The sequence below is a fragment of the Sturnus vulgaris genome, chromosome 2 (genome assembly GCF_052056855.1).
Source record: "Sturnus vulgaris isolate bStuVul1 chromosome 2, bStuVul1.hap1, whole genome shotgun sequence".
Taxonomy (NCBI): Eukaryota; Metazoa; Chordata; class Aves; order Passeriformes; family Sturnidae; genus Sturnus; species Sturnus vulgaris.
The window spans coordinates 57,331,136-57,349,783 of record NC_142244.1 but is presented as its reverse complement, the minus strand read 5'-3'; the positions used below and the strand labels follow the sequence as shown (position 1 = coordinate 57,349,783).

At 41.7% G+C, this 18,648-nt stretch overlaps 1 protein-coding gene across 2 annotated transcripts; it reads left to right on the top strand.

Moving 5' to 3' along the window:
- On the top strand, positions 1-17,891 carry PHF11 (PHD finger protein 11). Of its 2 annotated transcripts, XM_014868834.2 has the most exons (10): positions 1-115; positions 942-1,077; positions 2,710-2,817; positions 3,506-3,639; positions 6,558-6,604; positions 9,768-9,826; positions 10,220-10,286; positions 12,078-12,200; positions 13,445-13,516; positions 16,948-17,891. In XM_014868834.2, exons 2-10 carry the CDS (start codon positions 970-972, stop codon positions 17,085-17,087), a joined length of 858 nt encoding a protein of 285 aa, XP_014724320.2. In that variant the 5' UTR covers positions 1-115; positions 942-969; the 3' UTR covers positions 17,088-17,891. The 2 variants fall into 2 exon arrangements, with proteins under 2 accessions (XP_014724320.2, XP_088015779.1); XM_088159653.1 differs by lacking the exon at positions 13,445-13,516.
- Positions 17,892-18,648: the final 757 nt, after the last annotated feature.

Sequence of the window (18,648 nt, the reverse complement as noted above, 5' to 3'; positions counted from 1 at the left end):
GAGTTTGTGCTGTCAGAGGTGACGTCTCCAGCAGAGGATAGCTTGGAGTATCACACCTTGTAGGAGCAGGAAGTTGCTGAAGATTTCTGTGGTGGACTTGCACAAAAAACACAAAGTAAAATTTCTGCTACAAATGTTGTGGGGTGATGCTCTAACCTGCTGGTGGGGGATGTGTGCAAAGGCTTGTCCAGAAACACTTAGAGTGCTTTTGTGAAGTGAGTAGCTGGCCTCAGAATTTTGCACCTGCTGGAGAAAGACTATGTGAAGAAGACTGTGTGGTAATTCCTAGGGCTCAGGGAAAACTGTCACTCCTGCTAGCGTTTCACTTTGTTGAGAGAGAATATTAGAATCTCGCATATATGAATTCTTCTTGTGCCCCAATTTACTTGCAAACCTCTCCACACTACTTTGCTACATCCTTACAGTAAGAAATTAGTGTTTCTTCCTTGTTTTCTGTGAACTCCTGCAAGGCACTGGCGAAGCTTGGAGGCAGCTGTTTTTCTGTCCTTTGTTGACTCTCAGACCACATGTGGCAGCAGTAGGGTAAGAAAACACTGAGTGATTGCCCTCCTCCAAATAAAAGGAGTTTCACACCTTAGGGCATGACTTGCCGGGAGTCTCTTTAATCTGTTTTTTGGAGCAGATATTGCCAAGCAAGCTTGAAAACTCTTTTATTACCCCTTATGACTTGTTAGTGACTTTCCAAGAGGAGATAAACCACTCTTTCTCCTGCTCTAATTGCTGGAGGTCCTGGGATCTGGTTTCCATCCCACTGCTGTGCCAAGTGCAGGCTTTGTTTGGTTTACTGGTAGCTGTTACTGGAGGAGCAAAGGACCAAGGGCCAGGGGATGTAGGTGAAGGAGCAGTTAGAAGGCAATGTCTGCTTTCCTCTGTCCTGCTTGTCTTATGGAAGTTGTCAATTGCTTTGTATTTTGTCCCAGTTTTCCTGCTTTCAGTGCTTCCTGGATAATGGCGAAGATGGTGAGAAGAACATGTGCATTTTGTGCAGAAGGGGAGGCTGGCTCTGTGATGTATATTGCCACAGATAAAGATATTGCAGCTCATCAGGATTGTCTGGTGAGTGCCTTTAGCTGGTCAGTACCGAGGAGAAGTGGAGAAGGGATAAGAGGGAAGTTTCCACTGCTTATCTGTTTTTGATTTTGCGATGATGTCTGGATTGAAAGGCTGGTTATTCAAACCAGCAAGTTTATATTAGGGTGAAAAGCAGCACGGCTTGGCCAAGATTTTGGAGCAGGAGAGCATGTGTCTGCACACTGGAGCTGTTGATCTGTGGTGTTTTCATGTGTGCCTGTTGCTGATCAGTGGTCCCGGACACACGTGAAAACGCCACAAAGATCACATACAATCTAGCAACAGGAATGCTTCTTCTTGAGACACTATTGAGACTCATCCTCTTGGATGAGGATTCTCAGACCACAGAAAGTTGTATACTTAAACCTTTGCAGGAAAATATCCCTATCACTTGATGGTTAAAAAGCTTTCCAGTCTGTGCCTTATTTAAAATAAGAAATAAAAATATCAGAAGTTTTTTATATAAAAATATCTGTGAAGCTCTAAGTGTGTTGCAATCCTTCTACTCTTCTTGCCTCTCCTTTATTCTGTAATGTTGGTGGAGCTGGTTCTTGGTGTGCAGAATCAATTACAGCTTCTGTATTCTCCCTTCAGCAGAGAGAGAATATAGCTGAGGGCTGTTTAGTGCAGGAGATTGCTGCTAGAGCAGCTTTCTGGCTGTTACTGTCCCAGCCTTCTTACTCTCACAATTGTCACAATCTTTATTTTCTGATAGCTTTTTTGGCTGGTTATTATTTTATCAGAATGTTTCACAACGGCATTGTTTTATGGTACAATGTTTTGATTGAAACAGGTTTTATGGCTTTAATGTTTCTCCAATGTTAAAACTTTGTCTCTCTCTGTTTTTAATTTTCTTTCTTCTCCCAACAACTTTACTCATTTCTCTGCCTTAGGCTTGTTTGCGCTTTTTTGGGTTTTTTTGCAGTCAACTATCACCTTCTGAGCACACAGACTGTGGCTGCTAGTTGATGAAAGGGTAACTCCCTTTTGTTTGGAATTAGCTTCATATAATGCTTAGGAAATAATTGCCAAGAGCTTCCCCTTCCTCACTCATTGTCACGGCTCAGCGGTTCTATGGGAATTAAAGTGGCCTGAGTGTGCATGTGTGCCTTTTTAATAGGTTTCTTCCAGGATATGTACAATGTTTCTGTTTTTCTCCTGCAGTCAGCTGTTGTCAGCCTTGGGCTGTATGGAAATCTTATTACAGAAAATGTTGCATCCAGCTGTAAGTCTGAACAGCTGAGCTCATAATAGGATGTCTAAGGTGTGGAGGTCTTTTGCCTGAAGATCTTCTCATCCTTACTCTGGGCACCATGGAATTTCAGATTTTCTTTGTTCATGTTTTTAATAAGTTAACTTTCTCACCTTATTATCTTTTCTTAGTTTGCCTTCATTTTATGTGAAATCTCTTATGTGGAAGGAGAAACTTCTTTTCTCTGCAGAAATGTTTAAGCACAGCTCCTTGTTCAGTGTAGGTGAAAGCTTTTGTTAACACAGAGAAAAATCAGCCTCCTTAGGTAGGGGCAAGTGTAAGAAGAAAAGATGTATTCCTTGTAGCTTTTCTGCACTGGTGACTGAGTCATTCTTATTTCTTAAAATTGTCTCTTTTGTTTTTAGTTATTTTCCTCAGGATTTGTGGAATCTGAAGATCAAAACCCAGAAAATCTGGGAATAAGATTTGATGTGAAATCAGTGGTAAAAGAGCTCAGCAGAGGAAAGCGGCTGGTAAGGAAATGTTTCTGAATCTGCAGTCTCATAGTACTGAAGGTTGTCTGGCCTGTTCTGTGCTTTAAAAAAAGGATTAAAGTAGCTGGTCTTTCTAATCTAGTAAGATTAGTAAACATTTGGTTTGGTGAAATTTAGTTCATTCTGTATTAAAATGCAGGTGGGTTTTTTTCTGGTTTTATGTCCTTAGTTGAAGTTTTCTGAGACTTTGGTAAAGAACTAAGCCAGTGCCTGAATCAAAAGAATGCATTCCACAATTGTAAACAGGAGCACCCTCTGAGTTTATCAGAAATAACATAATTTAAGTGAGGGTTTTCTTAAATTGCCTTTGTCTTCAGCTGCCTTCCTCCCCTACATCCTGGCTGGAACTCTTTTCATTATGAAGTTAGCCTAGAAAACAAATACAAACATTAACACCAATTAATATTGAAATTACTTGGGAAGGTTGTTCGGTGCCCTCACACGGCCCTTTGGCTCATTTTACAAATTTATCGGTATGAAATAGAGGTAAGGTAGAAATAATGACATGGGTAGGAGTTTGCAGGAGCGAATTTGCATGATGAATTACACAAGAGGTGACTTGAAATGGAATACTGGACTTTCCCACAGAGAATGGCATTTGCCCTGTCTGGCAGGATTTGCAGTAGCTGCCTGTGACATTTACCTGGTGAACCCCCTCCTGTTGTAGATGTGCAACTTCTGCCAGAAGAAGGGGGCCACGGTGGGCTGCGAGGAGCGCGCGTGCCGCAGGAGCTACCACTACTTCTGCGCGCTCTGCGACGACGCCGCCGTGGAGACCGACCAGGTCAACGGCATCTACCGGTACTCACCGCGCTCCCTACCGGCACCGCCCGCCCCCGGCCGTGTCTTCCTTGAGTGGGGCTTACAGGGCTCTTAGGGAAGGAAATAAATCCGCCTCTCCTGAAGTGATGCCTGTTTGCAAACTGTGGGAGAAATGTTTTTTATTTCACGGGAAAACTTCACCGCCGTGGGAGGGAATCTGTTTACATTACTGAAAGATAACAAGGCCAAAACTGAGAAAGTCAGTCCTTACTGACTCTCTAGCTAATCTTCAAGAACTGAGATTTTATTAATGTCACTCAGATTCTAAATCTTTTGTTGGTTCAGAAGCTCCAGTAAACGTGATCTGAGCACAGAGCAAGTTATATCACTTCTAGGCCTGCTCAAATTAAAGAAATACAGGTAATTTTCCCTCCCTATGCTAGCAAAGAACTTTGTTTCCCACCAAAGGCCTTGTATTTCAAATATGTTGCTAGCATTAACATAATTGAATGGATTCTAAGTAGATTTTCTGTCCTGATTATGCTAGTCCTGGTGGTGTCCACTGCCCTTGGGCTGCCTGCATTGCCATTGACAGATGGACCAAATTGTTTGGAGGATGCAGATGAAGGGGTTGAAAAATTGTGGCTTCAGGCACCTTTTGAAATGCTAAAGTTATGGTAAAGTTTGAGGTTCATAAAAGCCCTGATGCTTATTTCTGTGCAAGGCCAGAGAGATCACAGGTCATGTTAGAGTAATTTGGGGATCATTTTAATCACTACTTGTTTCACAAAGGGGGGTGGTCTTGTGCAGTTCTTGGCAGCAGTGGAAGATGGGTCATTTTGTGTCAAGACACTTGCACTCCTGGCTGCTTCACAGCACTCTCTGTCTAAAATGAATGCATCTATGCAAGGCTGTAAGCCCAGCTATGCAGGGAGGATGGGATGTTTAATTGATGCTTGTAAAATCTTTGTCAATCTGCAAAGCTCATGGAAGAGTTTAACTGGGAAAATGAAAACTTTCTGTGATCGCAGAATAAATGGCTTTCATCTTATAGCTTAAGAAAGGCTCAGGTTCAAAAAGATGTTGAAAAACAAGTGGGACTGACAGCAGTCTAGATACAAACTGGTAAAGAAATGCTTGCATATACAGTTTGGTTTGGTGGCATTTTGGAGCTGGTGACCTTGGAGGTTTGGAAGAGGCACCCTTAAAAATGCCTTGTTTTAAGTCAGTGTGTGACAGTGATAGCCTAGGAAACTGGGCTATAGCAACCTGGATTGAAGAGCTGGGAAAAGACTGGATTAGAGAAAGATACTAGGACAGCTTTCAGGAATTTGAACCTAAATACTTTTGCACAGTAGCAGTGGCATAAATAAAGCACAAAAATTGTAGCTAGCTGAAATTATTGGAGAGTAGACTTGAAAAAGAGTTGACCTGGATTGACAGCCCCTGCACATTCTCAAGATGAAATATTACATACTGAAAAGAGAGAATTCCTTCGAGAGAGGCAGAGCTGGTAGTTTTAAATTCCAAGTTGCCATCGTTGTGATGATGAGTAGTGATCATCAAAACAAATCAAGCAGAAAAAAAAGAGAAAGCATATGGTGCTGTGGAAGTGGACAGTTAAGAGTAGAGGTGGAGAAATAAGTGCAATTTCCACTGCTGTCCTGCAAAAATGATAGTAGGGAAGTGCTTCCAAATAAAGTGGCCTGAATAGTAAAATATATACTGTATGTATATAAGTCTGTAGTTTATAAGATAGTCTTGTGCTAAGGATGGGTTGTTCTTAACTGTAAAAGACTAGAACTAAAGGAAGGGGAAGAATAAAAAGGGCAGTATTATAAATTCAGGGATGTAAATAAGGTGTCTTCAGTATATAGCTTTCTGATTGCATTGTTAGGCATACCTAAATCTGATTTTTTGTGCTTTAATATACATTTCATGCAAAAGTTCCTCATCAAGGCAACAGTCTGCATTTCTAAGGGCAGTGCTTCTGTTTTTGTTAAAAGAATGACAATAATTACAAAATGTCCTATTAAATGCAGTTTCCCTTTAAAAATTGCAGCAGTCTTGGCAAATAGATTTGTAAGGAAGAGATAAATTAAGCCATGCTCCCGACAAGGCATTTGTGCTTAAAAAGTGACTTGGGATCCTTCTGTAAGAAAGGCATATTGTAAAAGCTGGTTCATGTTCTCTGGACATTATTGTATCCAAAAGATAAGGAATATTTTCAGATAAATTTGTTGCACTTTGCCTTTTCCAAGGAATTCACATTGCTCTCCTAGAACCACTGAAAATACTCCCATTGCATATACTACTGAAGTCTTTAAGTAACAAAAGGACTGAGCAGCTTTTGCTGCTGCAGGGTTGCCATACTTACTCAGGATTTGGGGCCATTCCGTGAGCACAGGGCAGTGGCAGGGAGGGGCACAGAGACCTCCAGGCGAGTGGGTGGTGGTGCCAGCGTCCTGCAGGGCTGAGGAATGGATCGCTGAGCAGAGGTGTCTGAGAAGGCTCCTGGTCTGCGTGGGGCAGGGCTGCAGTGGCTGTGATGGAGCAGCGTCAGGACTGTGGCGTTTTACCTTGGGAGCGTTAATCTCATTTCAGTGTCTCTGACACAGTGACTGCCACACACGTGAAATGTGTCCAACTCGGGGCCTGAGCAGCGGACAGGCCCAGACAGGGTCTGCTGGTGGGACTGATCATTCAGAGCCTCAGTGCTCAGAGCCCACTGAGGCTCTACCAGTGCAGATACAAGGTTGTGCATGCACGAGACTTAAAAGCAGGTGGTTTCTGAGGTGGGTAATGCTGAACAAAAATCCTGATTTTTTTTAAACTGTCTTTCAGTTTATGTTCAGTGAAAAGAGATGAAAGTATCTGTTAAAATTGGTCAGTGTCACTCTGTTTGCATATTTATTAATACTTATTTTCTTTTTCTTGAAATTGAACTTAAATTTTAGAGTGTTCTGCCCAAAACATGACCCAGGGAATAGGACCAATCACTATGGTGAGTTTCTTTAATGACTTCATTGATTTCATTTGTTTTAAAAGTTTGCATCCTACACGCAGTAATTTATATGAACAAAATAAATATTACCACCTTCATATTGAATGGTGGATTTCTAATCTTGCAGGAGTGGTCTGGTTGAGATCCACATGTATGCAGAAAAATCAAGAAGGTTTTTTGAGGTGGGAAAAGTTAAAATATGATTCTCCCCGGATCTCCTTGAAACTGACTTAAACCACAATGGACCCAATCCTTCATGGAATCATTCTACTTCTTCTTTGGGCAAGTAGGCCCAAGCAGCTCGTAAAATCCATGTGGGACAGGAGAGCTGCACACAAGTTTGCACTAATTTAGCAAGGGGAGGGCTGTTACAGGAGAGGTCACCTTGGGATTTTGTCTGTGGTTATGCTGACATTCACATTTGCATCTTCTGTATTCACTGCAGTAGTTTTTAAAATAGGGCCTTTCATTCGGAAGGATCCCAAAGAGCTTTTTAAGTGTAACAAAAGGTTTGTACAACCCCTGTTTAAGGATTGCTTCCTGTGGTACAGAAATGCAGCTTCATTTGGCAGTACTGGTTCAGAGGTATTTGGGAATCCCAACCGAAGCTGGACCTTGTTAGCCTAATGCATACAACTCTGCCCACAGTGAAGTGGGTCCTAGGCTGGCCTTCACTTTGAATTTGAACTCAATTGAACTGTAAGCACTTGTGCTGACAGAGGTGTGCTCCCACTGAAGTGTAGCAAATTTTGGCTAACCTTCTTGACAGTCTTGTTCCACCCTGATGACACTTAAGGGATGGGTTAGGTTATTGTTGTTTAAGCTTTTAGTTGTAAGGGCTGGGGCTTCTTAGCCAAACATACAGTCAGTTTAATACCTGATATTGCTGTGGTTCACTAACCAAGTGCATCTTCTTAGTTTACTTAGTAGCTTTGCTTTTGGCTTATCCATAGTTTTGAATCATGACCTTTCTTCCCTTTTCAAAATTATTTTTATTTCTCTGGTCTAATGGTTGTCTGTTGGGGCTGCCCGGGATCCCAGGTGGGCTCGGGCACAAGTACTGGACAGGCCCAGGATTGTTTTGTTTCCAGTGCCAGATAATATTCAGGCATTAGTCTGGCCCTCTAGACCCACCTTCTTCATAAGGAGGGCTTAAGTCTTAGAAGCTCCTTCCAACCCAAATCATTCTATGATTCAAGCTTGTAAGATTATTTAGTTCCAGCCTCCTTGCCTTGGGCAGGCACACCTTCCACTAGACCAGTTCTCAAAGCCCCATCCCACCTGGCCTTGAACACTTCCAGAGACAGGGCATCCATAACTTCTCTGGACAAACTGTTCTAGAGCATCACCTCCCTCACAGTAAAGAATTTCTTTATATCTGCCCTAGGCCTGCTCTCTTTCAGTCTGAAGCCATCTCCCTTTGTCCTGTCACTACATGCTCTGGTACAAAGTAATTTTCTGGCTTTCTTGTAGCCCCCTTTAGGTACTGGATGGTTTTTGTGTCTTCAAATGCTGCATATACAATGTTCCCTGAGAAGAGAGTCTTCTCCTACAGGAGTTCTTCCAAAGGCACTTAATTTAGAGACCTTCTGTTTAGGAGGGGTAAATGGATTCTGCTGGCAGTGTCTACTTTGCCTCCTGAATGAGCTTCTCTCACCTCCTGAGAATAGCTGTACAATGGGATGTGGGGAGCAAGGGGGAGTTGAGTAGAAGACACTTGGTTTCCCCAAGCCCAGTGTCTCTTGCTTCATACTTTGGAGAAAATAGGGTTAAGGAAAAGCCCCTTATTCTTGGTTCCTACAGTATTCTGGTGCTGGAATGTCAGGGCTCTGCTGTGTGATTGGAAGGGGATAAGGTGCCTTATGGGCCAAGAACTCTCCTTGCAGCTCTGTGCAGCAAGGATGGGAGAGCAGCTTGGACTTGGAAAAGTCCAACCTCTGTTTAACTGGACAAGTTGAATGTGGACAGAGTAAAGGCTGACAAATGCAGGACAGCAGACAGTATTGCAGGACAGGAGGAGTTGGGCTGCTCTTCAGACTGTGTTCCTCTTGTATAAGGCATCCTTACAGCAGGTATCAGGGAGAGCTCAAAAAATCCCATCATGTGTCAAAGATACCATGCTGGACAGCAAGGAACACGTTGTACCTACAGCAGTATCTCCACACTGCCCCAAATTAGGCCTTACAGGTTTGTTTTGGATAAAGTGAGAGACCAATTTCCTTTCAGGCCATGAAAAATGCAAAGGTACAGCACCAGTGCCCAAACCCCAAACTTGTTTCCACAGCCTCCCAGTACAACAGTGGCTCCTCATTCCTATTGACAGGATGATTTCTAACAAGAAAGGCCTTACTAAGTGCTGCCCAGAGGTTCTGGAACAAAACAGGGAAGGGGAAGTATAACTCCACTGTACTTTAAACATTCAGGTTTTGCTGGGTGGTTGCACTCTTCTCTGCCTTTCTCTGCTCCTGCCATGTCTTCCATGCCAGAGTTATACTCCTCTGCTTGTGATACTGTATAGCTGTTTCCAAAAGCTGCCGGTTATGATGTTGGCAAGAGTCTGGTGCATGCTGATGGAAAGGGTGCAGTGAAAGCAGAGATAATTTTTCAGGGATCTCATACCACATCACTACAAACACTTTGTAGCATAAATAATAATAAGCTGACAAGTCAAATGGCTTCTGGAGGTTATCTGGGAGGGTCTTTATGTTGATGAAAAACATCATGCCATTTGTATGTCTTTGAGACACCTAAATAATTCTTTATGTAGTCTTAGTTTTGAGGGTTTATTAACATAGTTAAGAATTGTTTGGAAAAGAAACCAAACCATTATTTTGGCACCTAGAGGTAGCGCTGCTACCAGGAGGAGTAAGTTCACTCTGCCACAATTAAAAATCTGCTGAATTGAAAAGGATAAGTGATGCCCTAATGCTATAATGATTTGCACTTTTTCCTAATGGTTGGTTCATGCTTGCAATTTTCTTAAATGGAAACAATGTGAATTCTGCTGAAATGTCAGGTGTTTGGGGAAGCTGAAACATAATTTTGCCTTGCCACCCAAAATGCCTCACTTCTGCAGCTTTTTGGGAAAAGAAGGAATTTGCATGATGTGTGATGGTCAGTCTGAGGTTGTCACTTTTGTTACTTTGTTGTTTATGATTCCTAGGTGCAGCTAATAAGAAAAGAAGACGTTCATTGACATGTCCCACCGTCAGGGAAGATATGGTAATTCTGAATTTCCGTAGTACTAAAACAGGGGATGCACACCTGCAAAGGACTTATTTATCAAAAGTATTCCAACAATGTTCAGACAGAACCTTGGGAGTTCCCAGTAGGCTTTTGGTAACTTCTCTGCTATTTGTAAATGCAATGGTTAAGGAAGGTGGTGTCCCAAGTGTTTGGCTTTTCTTAAAGTGATTTTGCTTTGAAGCAGTTTTTGCTTCCATTTTCAAAATAGAATGTCTGGAGGGTGAATATTGTTAGCCATGCAGAGAAGCTGTCTGTATTTAAAGAAATGTGAACTGCTTTTTATCTTTCTGTTAAAACAGAAGTATGATAATGAGAAGAGCAGTAAATATCAGCATGATGTAAAAATATATTGTTTTGATTTTCTTACAGAGTACAGAAGACACAGCAGAAGAAAACCATTTACGAATACTAAAAAGAAAAAACAACAGGCATAAAGGTGAGACTCACTTTGATACCATAAGGTTTAATTCAGTTTTTATTGTGCCTGTGAAATTTTTAGCAGAGAAAATTTCAGCATGCAAACACTGCTCCTCCAGCAAGGACAGTGGGAAGATAAGAAGAAGATATGTGGGTCAAGAATGCAGTGATAGATGGAACAAAGGACTAAGTCTCTGGGAGCCTGGAGTGGGATTTATGATAATGGATAAATTGTAATATGTATGTAGGGAGGCTATATAAGCAAACAGTCTTAACCGTAGAATCAAGGTGTCCAAGGTTAGGAGTGTCCCCTGCAGGACCTTGGGCCTGAAGAAAGGATGCCTCTGACACAACTTCAGTGTTAAGGAGCCTTACTCTGATATATTGGACATTTGGTAACAACTTTTTGAAGCAACTAGGAGGTACTGTTGAAGTGCAGAGCTTGGTGATAGCTGGTAGCAAATGTTGTGCTGCAAATGTATCTTTATGCTTCTCCTGAGACGAGTGGCTCTCCGTGCTCTGGCATGACAGCAGAAGTCTGATTTGCAGAATGTTCTAATAACTGTACAGCAAACAAATGCCTGTGGTTTGGCTGAGTGAGACTGGCTGTGTGATGTGAGCTGCTGATTCACTCTGGCTGCTGCATTCAGCCCTGTCTCCTGCAGACAGGGGTGCCTCTGCCCGATGCCCTTCCTCTGTATCAGTACAGTTAAATCCAAAATGGGAACCCTGGCAGGCTTTAACAGAGGAGGTGCTCTGAGGAGGGGACAGCACATTTTACGTTTGGAAGCCTAGGTGTACAAATGGTGCTTAACACAATACAGTGTTTTATTGTATACATATGGTGTTACAACAGTGAGATGGATCACAGGACCTATCCGTCAGTGCTGCAGTTTTCGTGTTACCCTGAAGCTCCTGCTGCAGTTGCTTGTTGGGATTCTGCTGGCACTTGGAAGTTTGGAATGTGCTAGTGATGATTATTCACCTCACTATGGATATGCTTAATATATGGGCATGGTATTGCAAGTGGCTGCCTTGTGTTTTTTTCTGAATTTCAGTACCACTGTAAAGAACAGGAAACCTATAAAAAATTCTGAAATACTCATAGAGCATCTCGTGTCAGTGAGAAGGCATTTCTTTCCTCACAAATGTCTCCAGTAAAATGTAACATTGTTTTTAATAGAGACTGGCAGACTTTTGTGAGCCATCCAATGGCTCTTAGCTTTTCAACAGCCCATTGCATTGATCTTACTAAAGCTTCTCACTGACCTGCTGCTCTGGGATTAAACAAAAAAAGTTATTTATCTATTAATGCAAATCTGACAGAGTAGCTATATAAAAAGGGCTGTAACAAAAAACTTTAGTTGCCTGGATCACCTGGAGTAAAAGTAGCCTCAATTTTTACCAAATCTAATACTGAATCATTTATTACACTGTTTTCTGTGCTTTAGCCTGCTTTGTCCGTGGTGTGGTCCTAAGGATTGGTGGAAATGCAAGTAAGACAAATCACTAGGGGGTATCATGAGCTTTAGGAATGGCATATTTAAAGTCGTGGAGCTGTTGGCTTCTGATGAACGAAGCCAAATCTAGAGCTTAGGGAATTTTGCACCCAGCACAGTGCTTACGTTTGCCTGGCTACTTCTTTGTTCCCACTGAAAAGGGCTGTGTGGGTGGCTGGAGGAGCTAGAGATCTGCAAAAGTATTTGTTACTGGTGGAAGGGCTTTGGCCAAAATTTCAGTTTCTGAAGAGAGGGAGCAAAGCCCACTTTACAGATCGCTTCTGTATGAGAATGCTCTTGTGTTTTAACAGTTCGAATAGAATTTGTTAGGAAGTGCAAACAAGCTGGGCTTCTGGATGACATATTTGAAGAAATGCTGGACACACTTCACCTGGCTCAGGAAAAACTGATGAATGACAACACTTCAGAAACAGGTATGTTTTGGGCGGACCCATGGCAGGGACTCTGCTGTCAGGGCAGAGGTGCAGATCTGAATCCCAGACACTTGGCCCTGGGCCACCTTCCTGAGGATGCCATGGTGCTAAATAACTCCGTCCTTATTTCTGCAGCTGTGTAGGACATTGAGAATGACCTTCCCTTTTGAATGACCACTTAAAATGAAAGTTGTAAGGGACAAACTTCTTTCTCAAAATTATGTAAGAGCTGCCAACTCAGCATCTCTAGTGAGACCTTCTGACTTCAATTTTTGAAGCCACCTTTTACATGTTGACATAAGCATAGGAACATTCAGTCCAGCCTCTTGTCTCAGGAACTGGAGAACAGAGAGGTCCTGAAGAGAACCAGGTTTTATTTGGGTCATACGTTTGTGTTGCTCTTGCAGTTTCACAGAGGGACCAGCTGTCTGTTAATATCAGCACTCTCTTCTGAGTGAAAATCCCTAAGTATGTACATTTTAAGGCTTTGGGTGATTTATTACAACTGTACTGTCAGCTGTTAGTGTCTGTTTGGGGTTTTTATGGGTTTATCACCTTGTATGAAGTACTTTGTTTTTAAAGAATTCCAATCTAATGTTGCTTTGTCCACAACACAGTTAAAGAAAATTTCAAACCTTCCTCTCCAATTGTCCTCCCAGTTTTGCAAGGTTAGGAGTAATACCTTTGCATAAAGAATGTTATTTTATGCAAAGTAACTGCAGTACATGCATGGAAAAGTGAAATGTCCCACCTGGTAAGTCCTCCTTCATGAGCAGCTTGTGTGTCAATGGTCAGTTGAACTCTGTGAGTGCTTTGTATTTTGCTTTAGCAGAAACTTCAGGTATGAAATGGAGGTGTAATTCTTGGATGTTGCTTAACAGTAAACAGGGATAGCTCAGTCCCACACGTGACCCTGTCAGGAGGAGTTGGTACAGTCAGCTCTGCCATCACACAGTCCTGGGACACTGAAGTGAAACATGACTTAAGTATATTACTCTTCTTTAAATGCACTGGTTATGTGGTGCAGACCAAAAAGGGAATAATTTTCTGTATGAAACTAAAAAGAAAGAATTAACAACTTGATCCTTCTTTCTCAATATAGATTATATGAGAAAGAAGACCTCTTAAAACCTCAAGCAGTCAGTATAATGGAAAATAAGTAATTATTGTTTTGTTGTATTTCTAATGTAGGGCTCTGTAAACCTTTACTCAGTAGTATTACATCAAATTATCTCTTTCCCCAGAGTATGAGGAGACAGTAATGGCACTGTTTGACTGTGGACTGTTTGAAAATATACTGACAAATGTTTATTCAGGTACGTGCAGAAAAGCTGTCAGTTGGTCTGGGATTTGGCATTGAAATTATTCTAATGAGAATTTTGACAGAACAATCATTTAAAATGAAAATTCCAAGGAACTTTTTTTCTCAGTGTTATATAAACAGTTGAACAAAAGACATGCCTAGCTGAATCTTTAGAAATACAGTATATCAGATTTGGCTGGCTGACCTGAAGGAGGGAGCAACTCACAGTTCCATGGCTTTAAAAGGCCAGAGGGACTCTGCTCTAGGAGAACTCCCCTCTCCTGAAGCTTATTTGGGTTCCTTCTCCACAGCTTCCTTTCAGCAACTTGCAGCATTACAGCTCTGCTACTGGCTGACAAGTGCTGGTCAGAGTAATGCTTTCCACTGAAACACAGCAGCCAAAGGCCAGCAGAACTCACCTGGACTGAGGGCTATTGTGCTTTGAAAAACAAGTTGAGAATGCTCAGAGTGAAATGCAGACAAAGGCAGGAACAGTTGCTTGGGAGCACAGTGTGGAAGGAAATTCTGGGGCTTGAACTCTCAGCTGTTTGAAACAGCAAGGCTGAAGCTGTTTTTCAGACAGGCAAGTCTCATGCTTCCTATTTCCCTCTCTAACAGCTGTTCTAACTCTTGCTTTAATTTATTCTGGTGAAAAGGGTTTTAATTAGCTAATGTTGAGGTTTGGTATGCGAAGATGATGTTTGCTGTTTCCCCTTCATTTGACTGAAAAAGTCAGGCTCCTCCCTTCAGAATCCTGTTCTTGCATTTAAATTCTTTTTCTAGTTGTAGTGTCCAGTGTTGCAGGTGTCTGACACAAGGTTCCACCGGTGCCTCATCTGAGGACATTAAAACACCTCTGCTCAGAATTCCTTATGTGATACAACCTTGGATCACACTTGTGTCTTTCACGGCTGCATCAATTATTTCATCCTCTTCTCAGCTTACAGGAAAATCTCTCAATATTGGCACCTCCCTGCACACAACCATGTGATTCTCACGGGTACTAGCTGTTCCCTCTCCAAATCCCCACAATTCAAGCAGCTCAATTCTTCCTGTACCATACAATCTTCTTTTCTGAGATCTTTTAATTTCAAGGTCAATAATGAGGTTAGTTCCAAAACTGATCCAAGAGGAGCTCTTAAAATGAAGCAGTGAGAAAGGAATGAAAACCATGTTAATTAGAAGTGAAACTAGAGAGGGAAGCAGATCACCAGCTGCTTTTTTTTTTCCTTCTTTTTTTTTGGTTATTATTACTGTTGTCATAATCTCTTATAAGCTCTAGTTAGCAAGTCTCTGTGGTGACGTACTAAATCAAGGACTACATGAAGTAGGACTGGTATAAATACTGTGTCTCAAGCTGATGGTTCTGGGTCCTCTGCCATGCTTAAACTTTAATCCTTTTGGCACTTAAATCATCATGCAAAACCTGTTCCTTACATGCTAGAACAGCAAGGCTACTCTGAACTGAAACTGTTGAAAAGGCTTTCTAAAATCCCTTTTATATACAAGGATCCCAGGGATCCATACTCCTTTTGCAGCATGCAGCTTTACTGCAAACTCAACTGTACATAAAACTTTCCACACAGACTATGCTGTCACCTCAGCAGCAATTTCAGATTTCTAGGTTGGAGGTTCTTTTCCTCTCCTCCAAGGAAAAGTGACTTCTTTAAGTTTTGCTTTCAGTTCTCTTGTGTGTCCTGCTGGGGCAGGATGCCTCCATCAGCTTCCCTCTCCTCTGTGCTGGTCAGCAGTCTGGCCAGGAGCTTTTGAGCTCCTTGACAGCATTTATTTTCAGGAGATCTGTAGCAGCAAATTCTGCAATTCAGATAAAGGTTGTGGAAACAAACACTATGATTCTTAATTTTAAAACTATTGTGCAGTTCCTTCACTGAGAGCCCCATAGCACGTGGGGCAGTCAGTCCAGGTCCACATCCCTCAGGCCATTCTTGATTTTACAGAAATACATTTTCTTTCCCTTCAGGTAATTTCCTCTATGAGGTGGAAGGTTCTCAATCTGTTACCTGCCTTCCTGTAGAAGCACTTCTGTAGGCCAGTCCTTCCCATCACTGACATCTTTCTCTGGGCTACTTCTATTTCTGCCACATCCTTTTGGCGGGAGAGAAACTGAGCTGTGTGTGTTCCATCTGTAGCTCTCCCAAATGCTGAATCAACAGGATCACAGAGTGTTCTGAGTTGGAAAGGATCCACCTTCCAGTTGGAAGGATCACAAGTGGCGCGTATGGGGATTGAACCCATAACCGTGGTATTATTAGCACCATGCTCTAACCGAGCTGCTTTGTTAATATCTGATAACTAATTCATATCCAGATATTCTCTAAGAGGGATTTTTTTTCCCTGGTTCCACTTGTACATGTCCAGCTTCTTCAAGTATATGTCACCTGACTGTAGAAGGGAAGGGGCATCTCCTTCTCTTCAGTCAAAGCGAGGCTCGAACACTAGGTCCCTCGTCAGTGAATGCTACCAGAATTTCCCATGGTGTTTTCAACATCCACACCCAACTTTGGGTAATATTTAAAAAGCGTCTGTGTGCATCACCTTCCACATCCACCCACAGGCAGCAGGTGCTGCGCTTTCTGACTAGAGGAAGAAGCAGCAGGGATGTAAAAGGCCAAACTGCTGTTTTGTTTTTATCCAAATCAGTTAAGGCTCTCTTATTCTGCATAGCATGAGATGAATAGTTGGAGAGAATTTCTCCACTCTACTCATTGCAACTTTGGAGACATCCTTCAACATCTCCCCAAAAGAGGAAAAACAGGTTCAGTTCATACAAAATGTCTTCTTCTTACTTAGAATCTGCACTCTCAACATTCCCACACACTGATAAAGTAATTTGTTGTCCACAGACCAACCTCTGTGAATGTAGTTGTCCAAGGCATCTGTGTTTAGGTTTAATTTTGTTGCTCACTAAAATCTATTAGGCTTGTAAATTTGCTTTAGGAGTGTCGTTTAGAGATGGTATCTTTAAAGATTTAAAATATGTGATTGTTGAAGGAGTTTTCACACAAATAGGCTCTGAAAACAGAACTGTGAAAACTCATATGCCAGTTAACACAGCGGGTGAGTAGCTAAAGTAGTAATTTTTACATATGCTGAGATGTTTTAAATTTAATCTCAAAACTAGCTGTTACACATTTCAGCATATGGATGACAGAGTATGTGACCCCTGCTCTGTGCTTTCTCTGACACACCAGCCAGGCTCTCAGCAGACACAGAGTTCAGCTCTTTGTGAGGACAACAGGCATGCAAGGTGGTGGGTTACAGAAATTGCAGCAGAAACACAAAGGTTTTATTGTAGGTTAAACCAAGCATCGGGAGCTCTGCAGCGTTGATGAATATATAACTTATATTAGTAATACTTATGTATAATAATAAAATCTTTTTTTCTCTTAATAATAAAAGCTTTTTACCCCTTTTTTGTAATAGGAACAGAAGAAAAAATCCAGAAACTTCTTGAAAACAGAAAAAGACTGGATCACAAGATTGAGCTACTGCAGGACTTAAAAAAAGTCATCCTTCCTACTCCAGAGAACATCGCCAGTACATCCAGTACAGTGTCTGAATAACCTTTGTCTGTGATGGTGCAATAGTTAGGATTTTCTAATGATAAAACACATAGAGCAATTGGGTCAGTGCCCAATTCCCCAGCCCCAAGATGGGGGCTGAATGGGTGCAAGAATAAGGCGTTATACTCATTTTTATACCTCACTGTTACAGTAATTTAAAGTTCTTCAAGTTTTCAAATCTTCATCTTGAAATTTTTCCCTGGTTCCACTAAGAATTTCTATTTATACTCCACAATGGAATATAAATGAGTGTTATAAACTAAATTTAGCTTTTGCAAGAGAACCAAACAGAATACTCCAGTGATGACTTTTTTCTCAAAGCCAAGGGAGTGTTCAGGTGCCACAGAACACTTGCTAAAGTCACTTTAACTATGGGAACCCTCTCCTGGCTGGGCAGTAGTTACCTCGCTGTCTGTGTCTAGACAGTTATGTTTGAAAGATCATAGTGCTGCTTTGGCTTTCCCAAAAAAGACAAATGAGCAGAACTTGCACTCAAAGAAGCTTTCTGGATTATAAACAGGAGCTTAATTAAAAAGCCAAATTATTCTTTATTGACTGGTCAGGCTGTTCCTGCTGTAATGTCAGTGGTAAAGCAGTGTTTGCAGGCAGCCTAGAAAGGGCTGGGCATTATACTCTGACCATGTACAATGTCAGATGGAGCACAGCAGTGACTGCATCTTCCTTTCTCCATCAAGAAAGGGTTCAACTTTCACATGTTTTGTCTTTAAAATATTGTTTGAATACAGCAAAGCATTGTTTAGCCACGACAGGCTAAGTTAATAAAATAAAACATTTTTTAAAGGAGCTGTGTGTGGAGTTGTGCTCCCTGTTCCTGCTGCTGCACAGGACACGGCCAAGAGGGAATGCTGTCAGGCCATGCTTTACCCAGCCCTTGGCTGAAGGACAAGCAGAGCACTGGCAAACGTGACACGTGTGACATCCTGTTACAACATCTGTACTCTCTCCATGACCACTTGCAATTCCTCACTTGAGCTTGTTCTGTAGGAAGGTGGGGATTAATAAGCACAGGATAACAGCATTCAAAACAAGCTCTTGAACTATAAGGTATGCCTCATTCAACAAAATAATAGTAATTTTAATTGCTTACAGAATTCAAGTCTGCTTCCCTTCTGGGCCTAGAAACAGCACCAGTTTACTGCCCAAGCTCAGGACCTGAGTGGCACTCAGCCTAAAAAAAAACCCACCTAAACCGAAAATGCATTAACAAAGACCTCTGTTATTAAACACAGTAAGAATGATAAGGATGTCGATACATACCTTCTGAAGGGTTACAGCCACTTAACGATGACTTAGTATAAAAAGTCAGATCCATAGAGTGAATCACTGAGGTCTAAAATTAGTGCCTACAAAGAAATGTGCTCATTTCTGAAATCAAGGTCACAGGTATTTCGTCAGGCACAGTGAAATCAACAAGATTATTGGGTGAGTTAAGTTTTGGCTTTGTTTGTTTGGGTTTTCCTTCATTGTTTTGATGAGATTTTTAAAATGAAACGTAGATGCTGTATGTAACACAAAAAGCTTGCAATGTTCTTCAAAATCC

Bases quoted from the DNA above. Each gene is read 5' to 3' on its own strand.
- PHF11 (XM_014868834.2), top strand. From the start codon at position 970: ATGGCGAAGATGGTGAGAAGAACATGTGCATTTTGTGCAGAAGGGGAG. The intron at 3,640-6,557 runs GTACTCACCGCG...CTTAAATTTTAG, and splicing joins CAGGTCAACGGCATCTACCG to AGTGTTCTGCCCAAAACATG. The intron at 13,517-16,947 runs GTACGTGCAGAA...TTTTTGTAATAG, and splicing joins ACTGACAAATGTTTATTCAG to GAACAGAAGAAAAAATCCAG.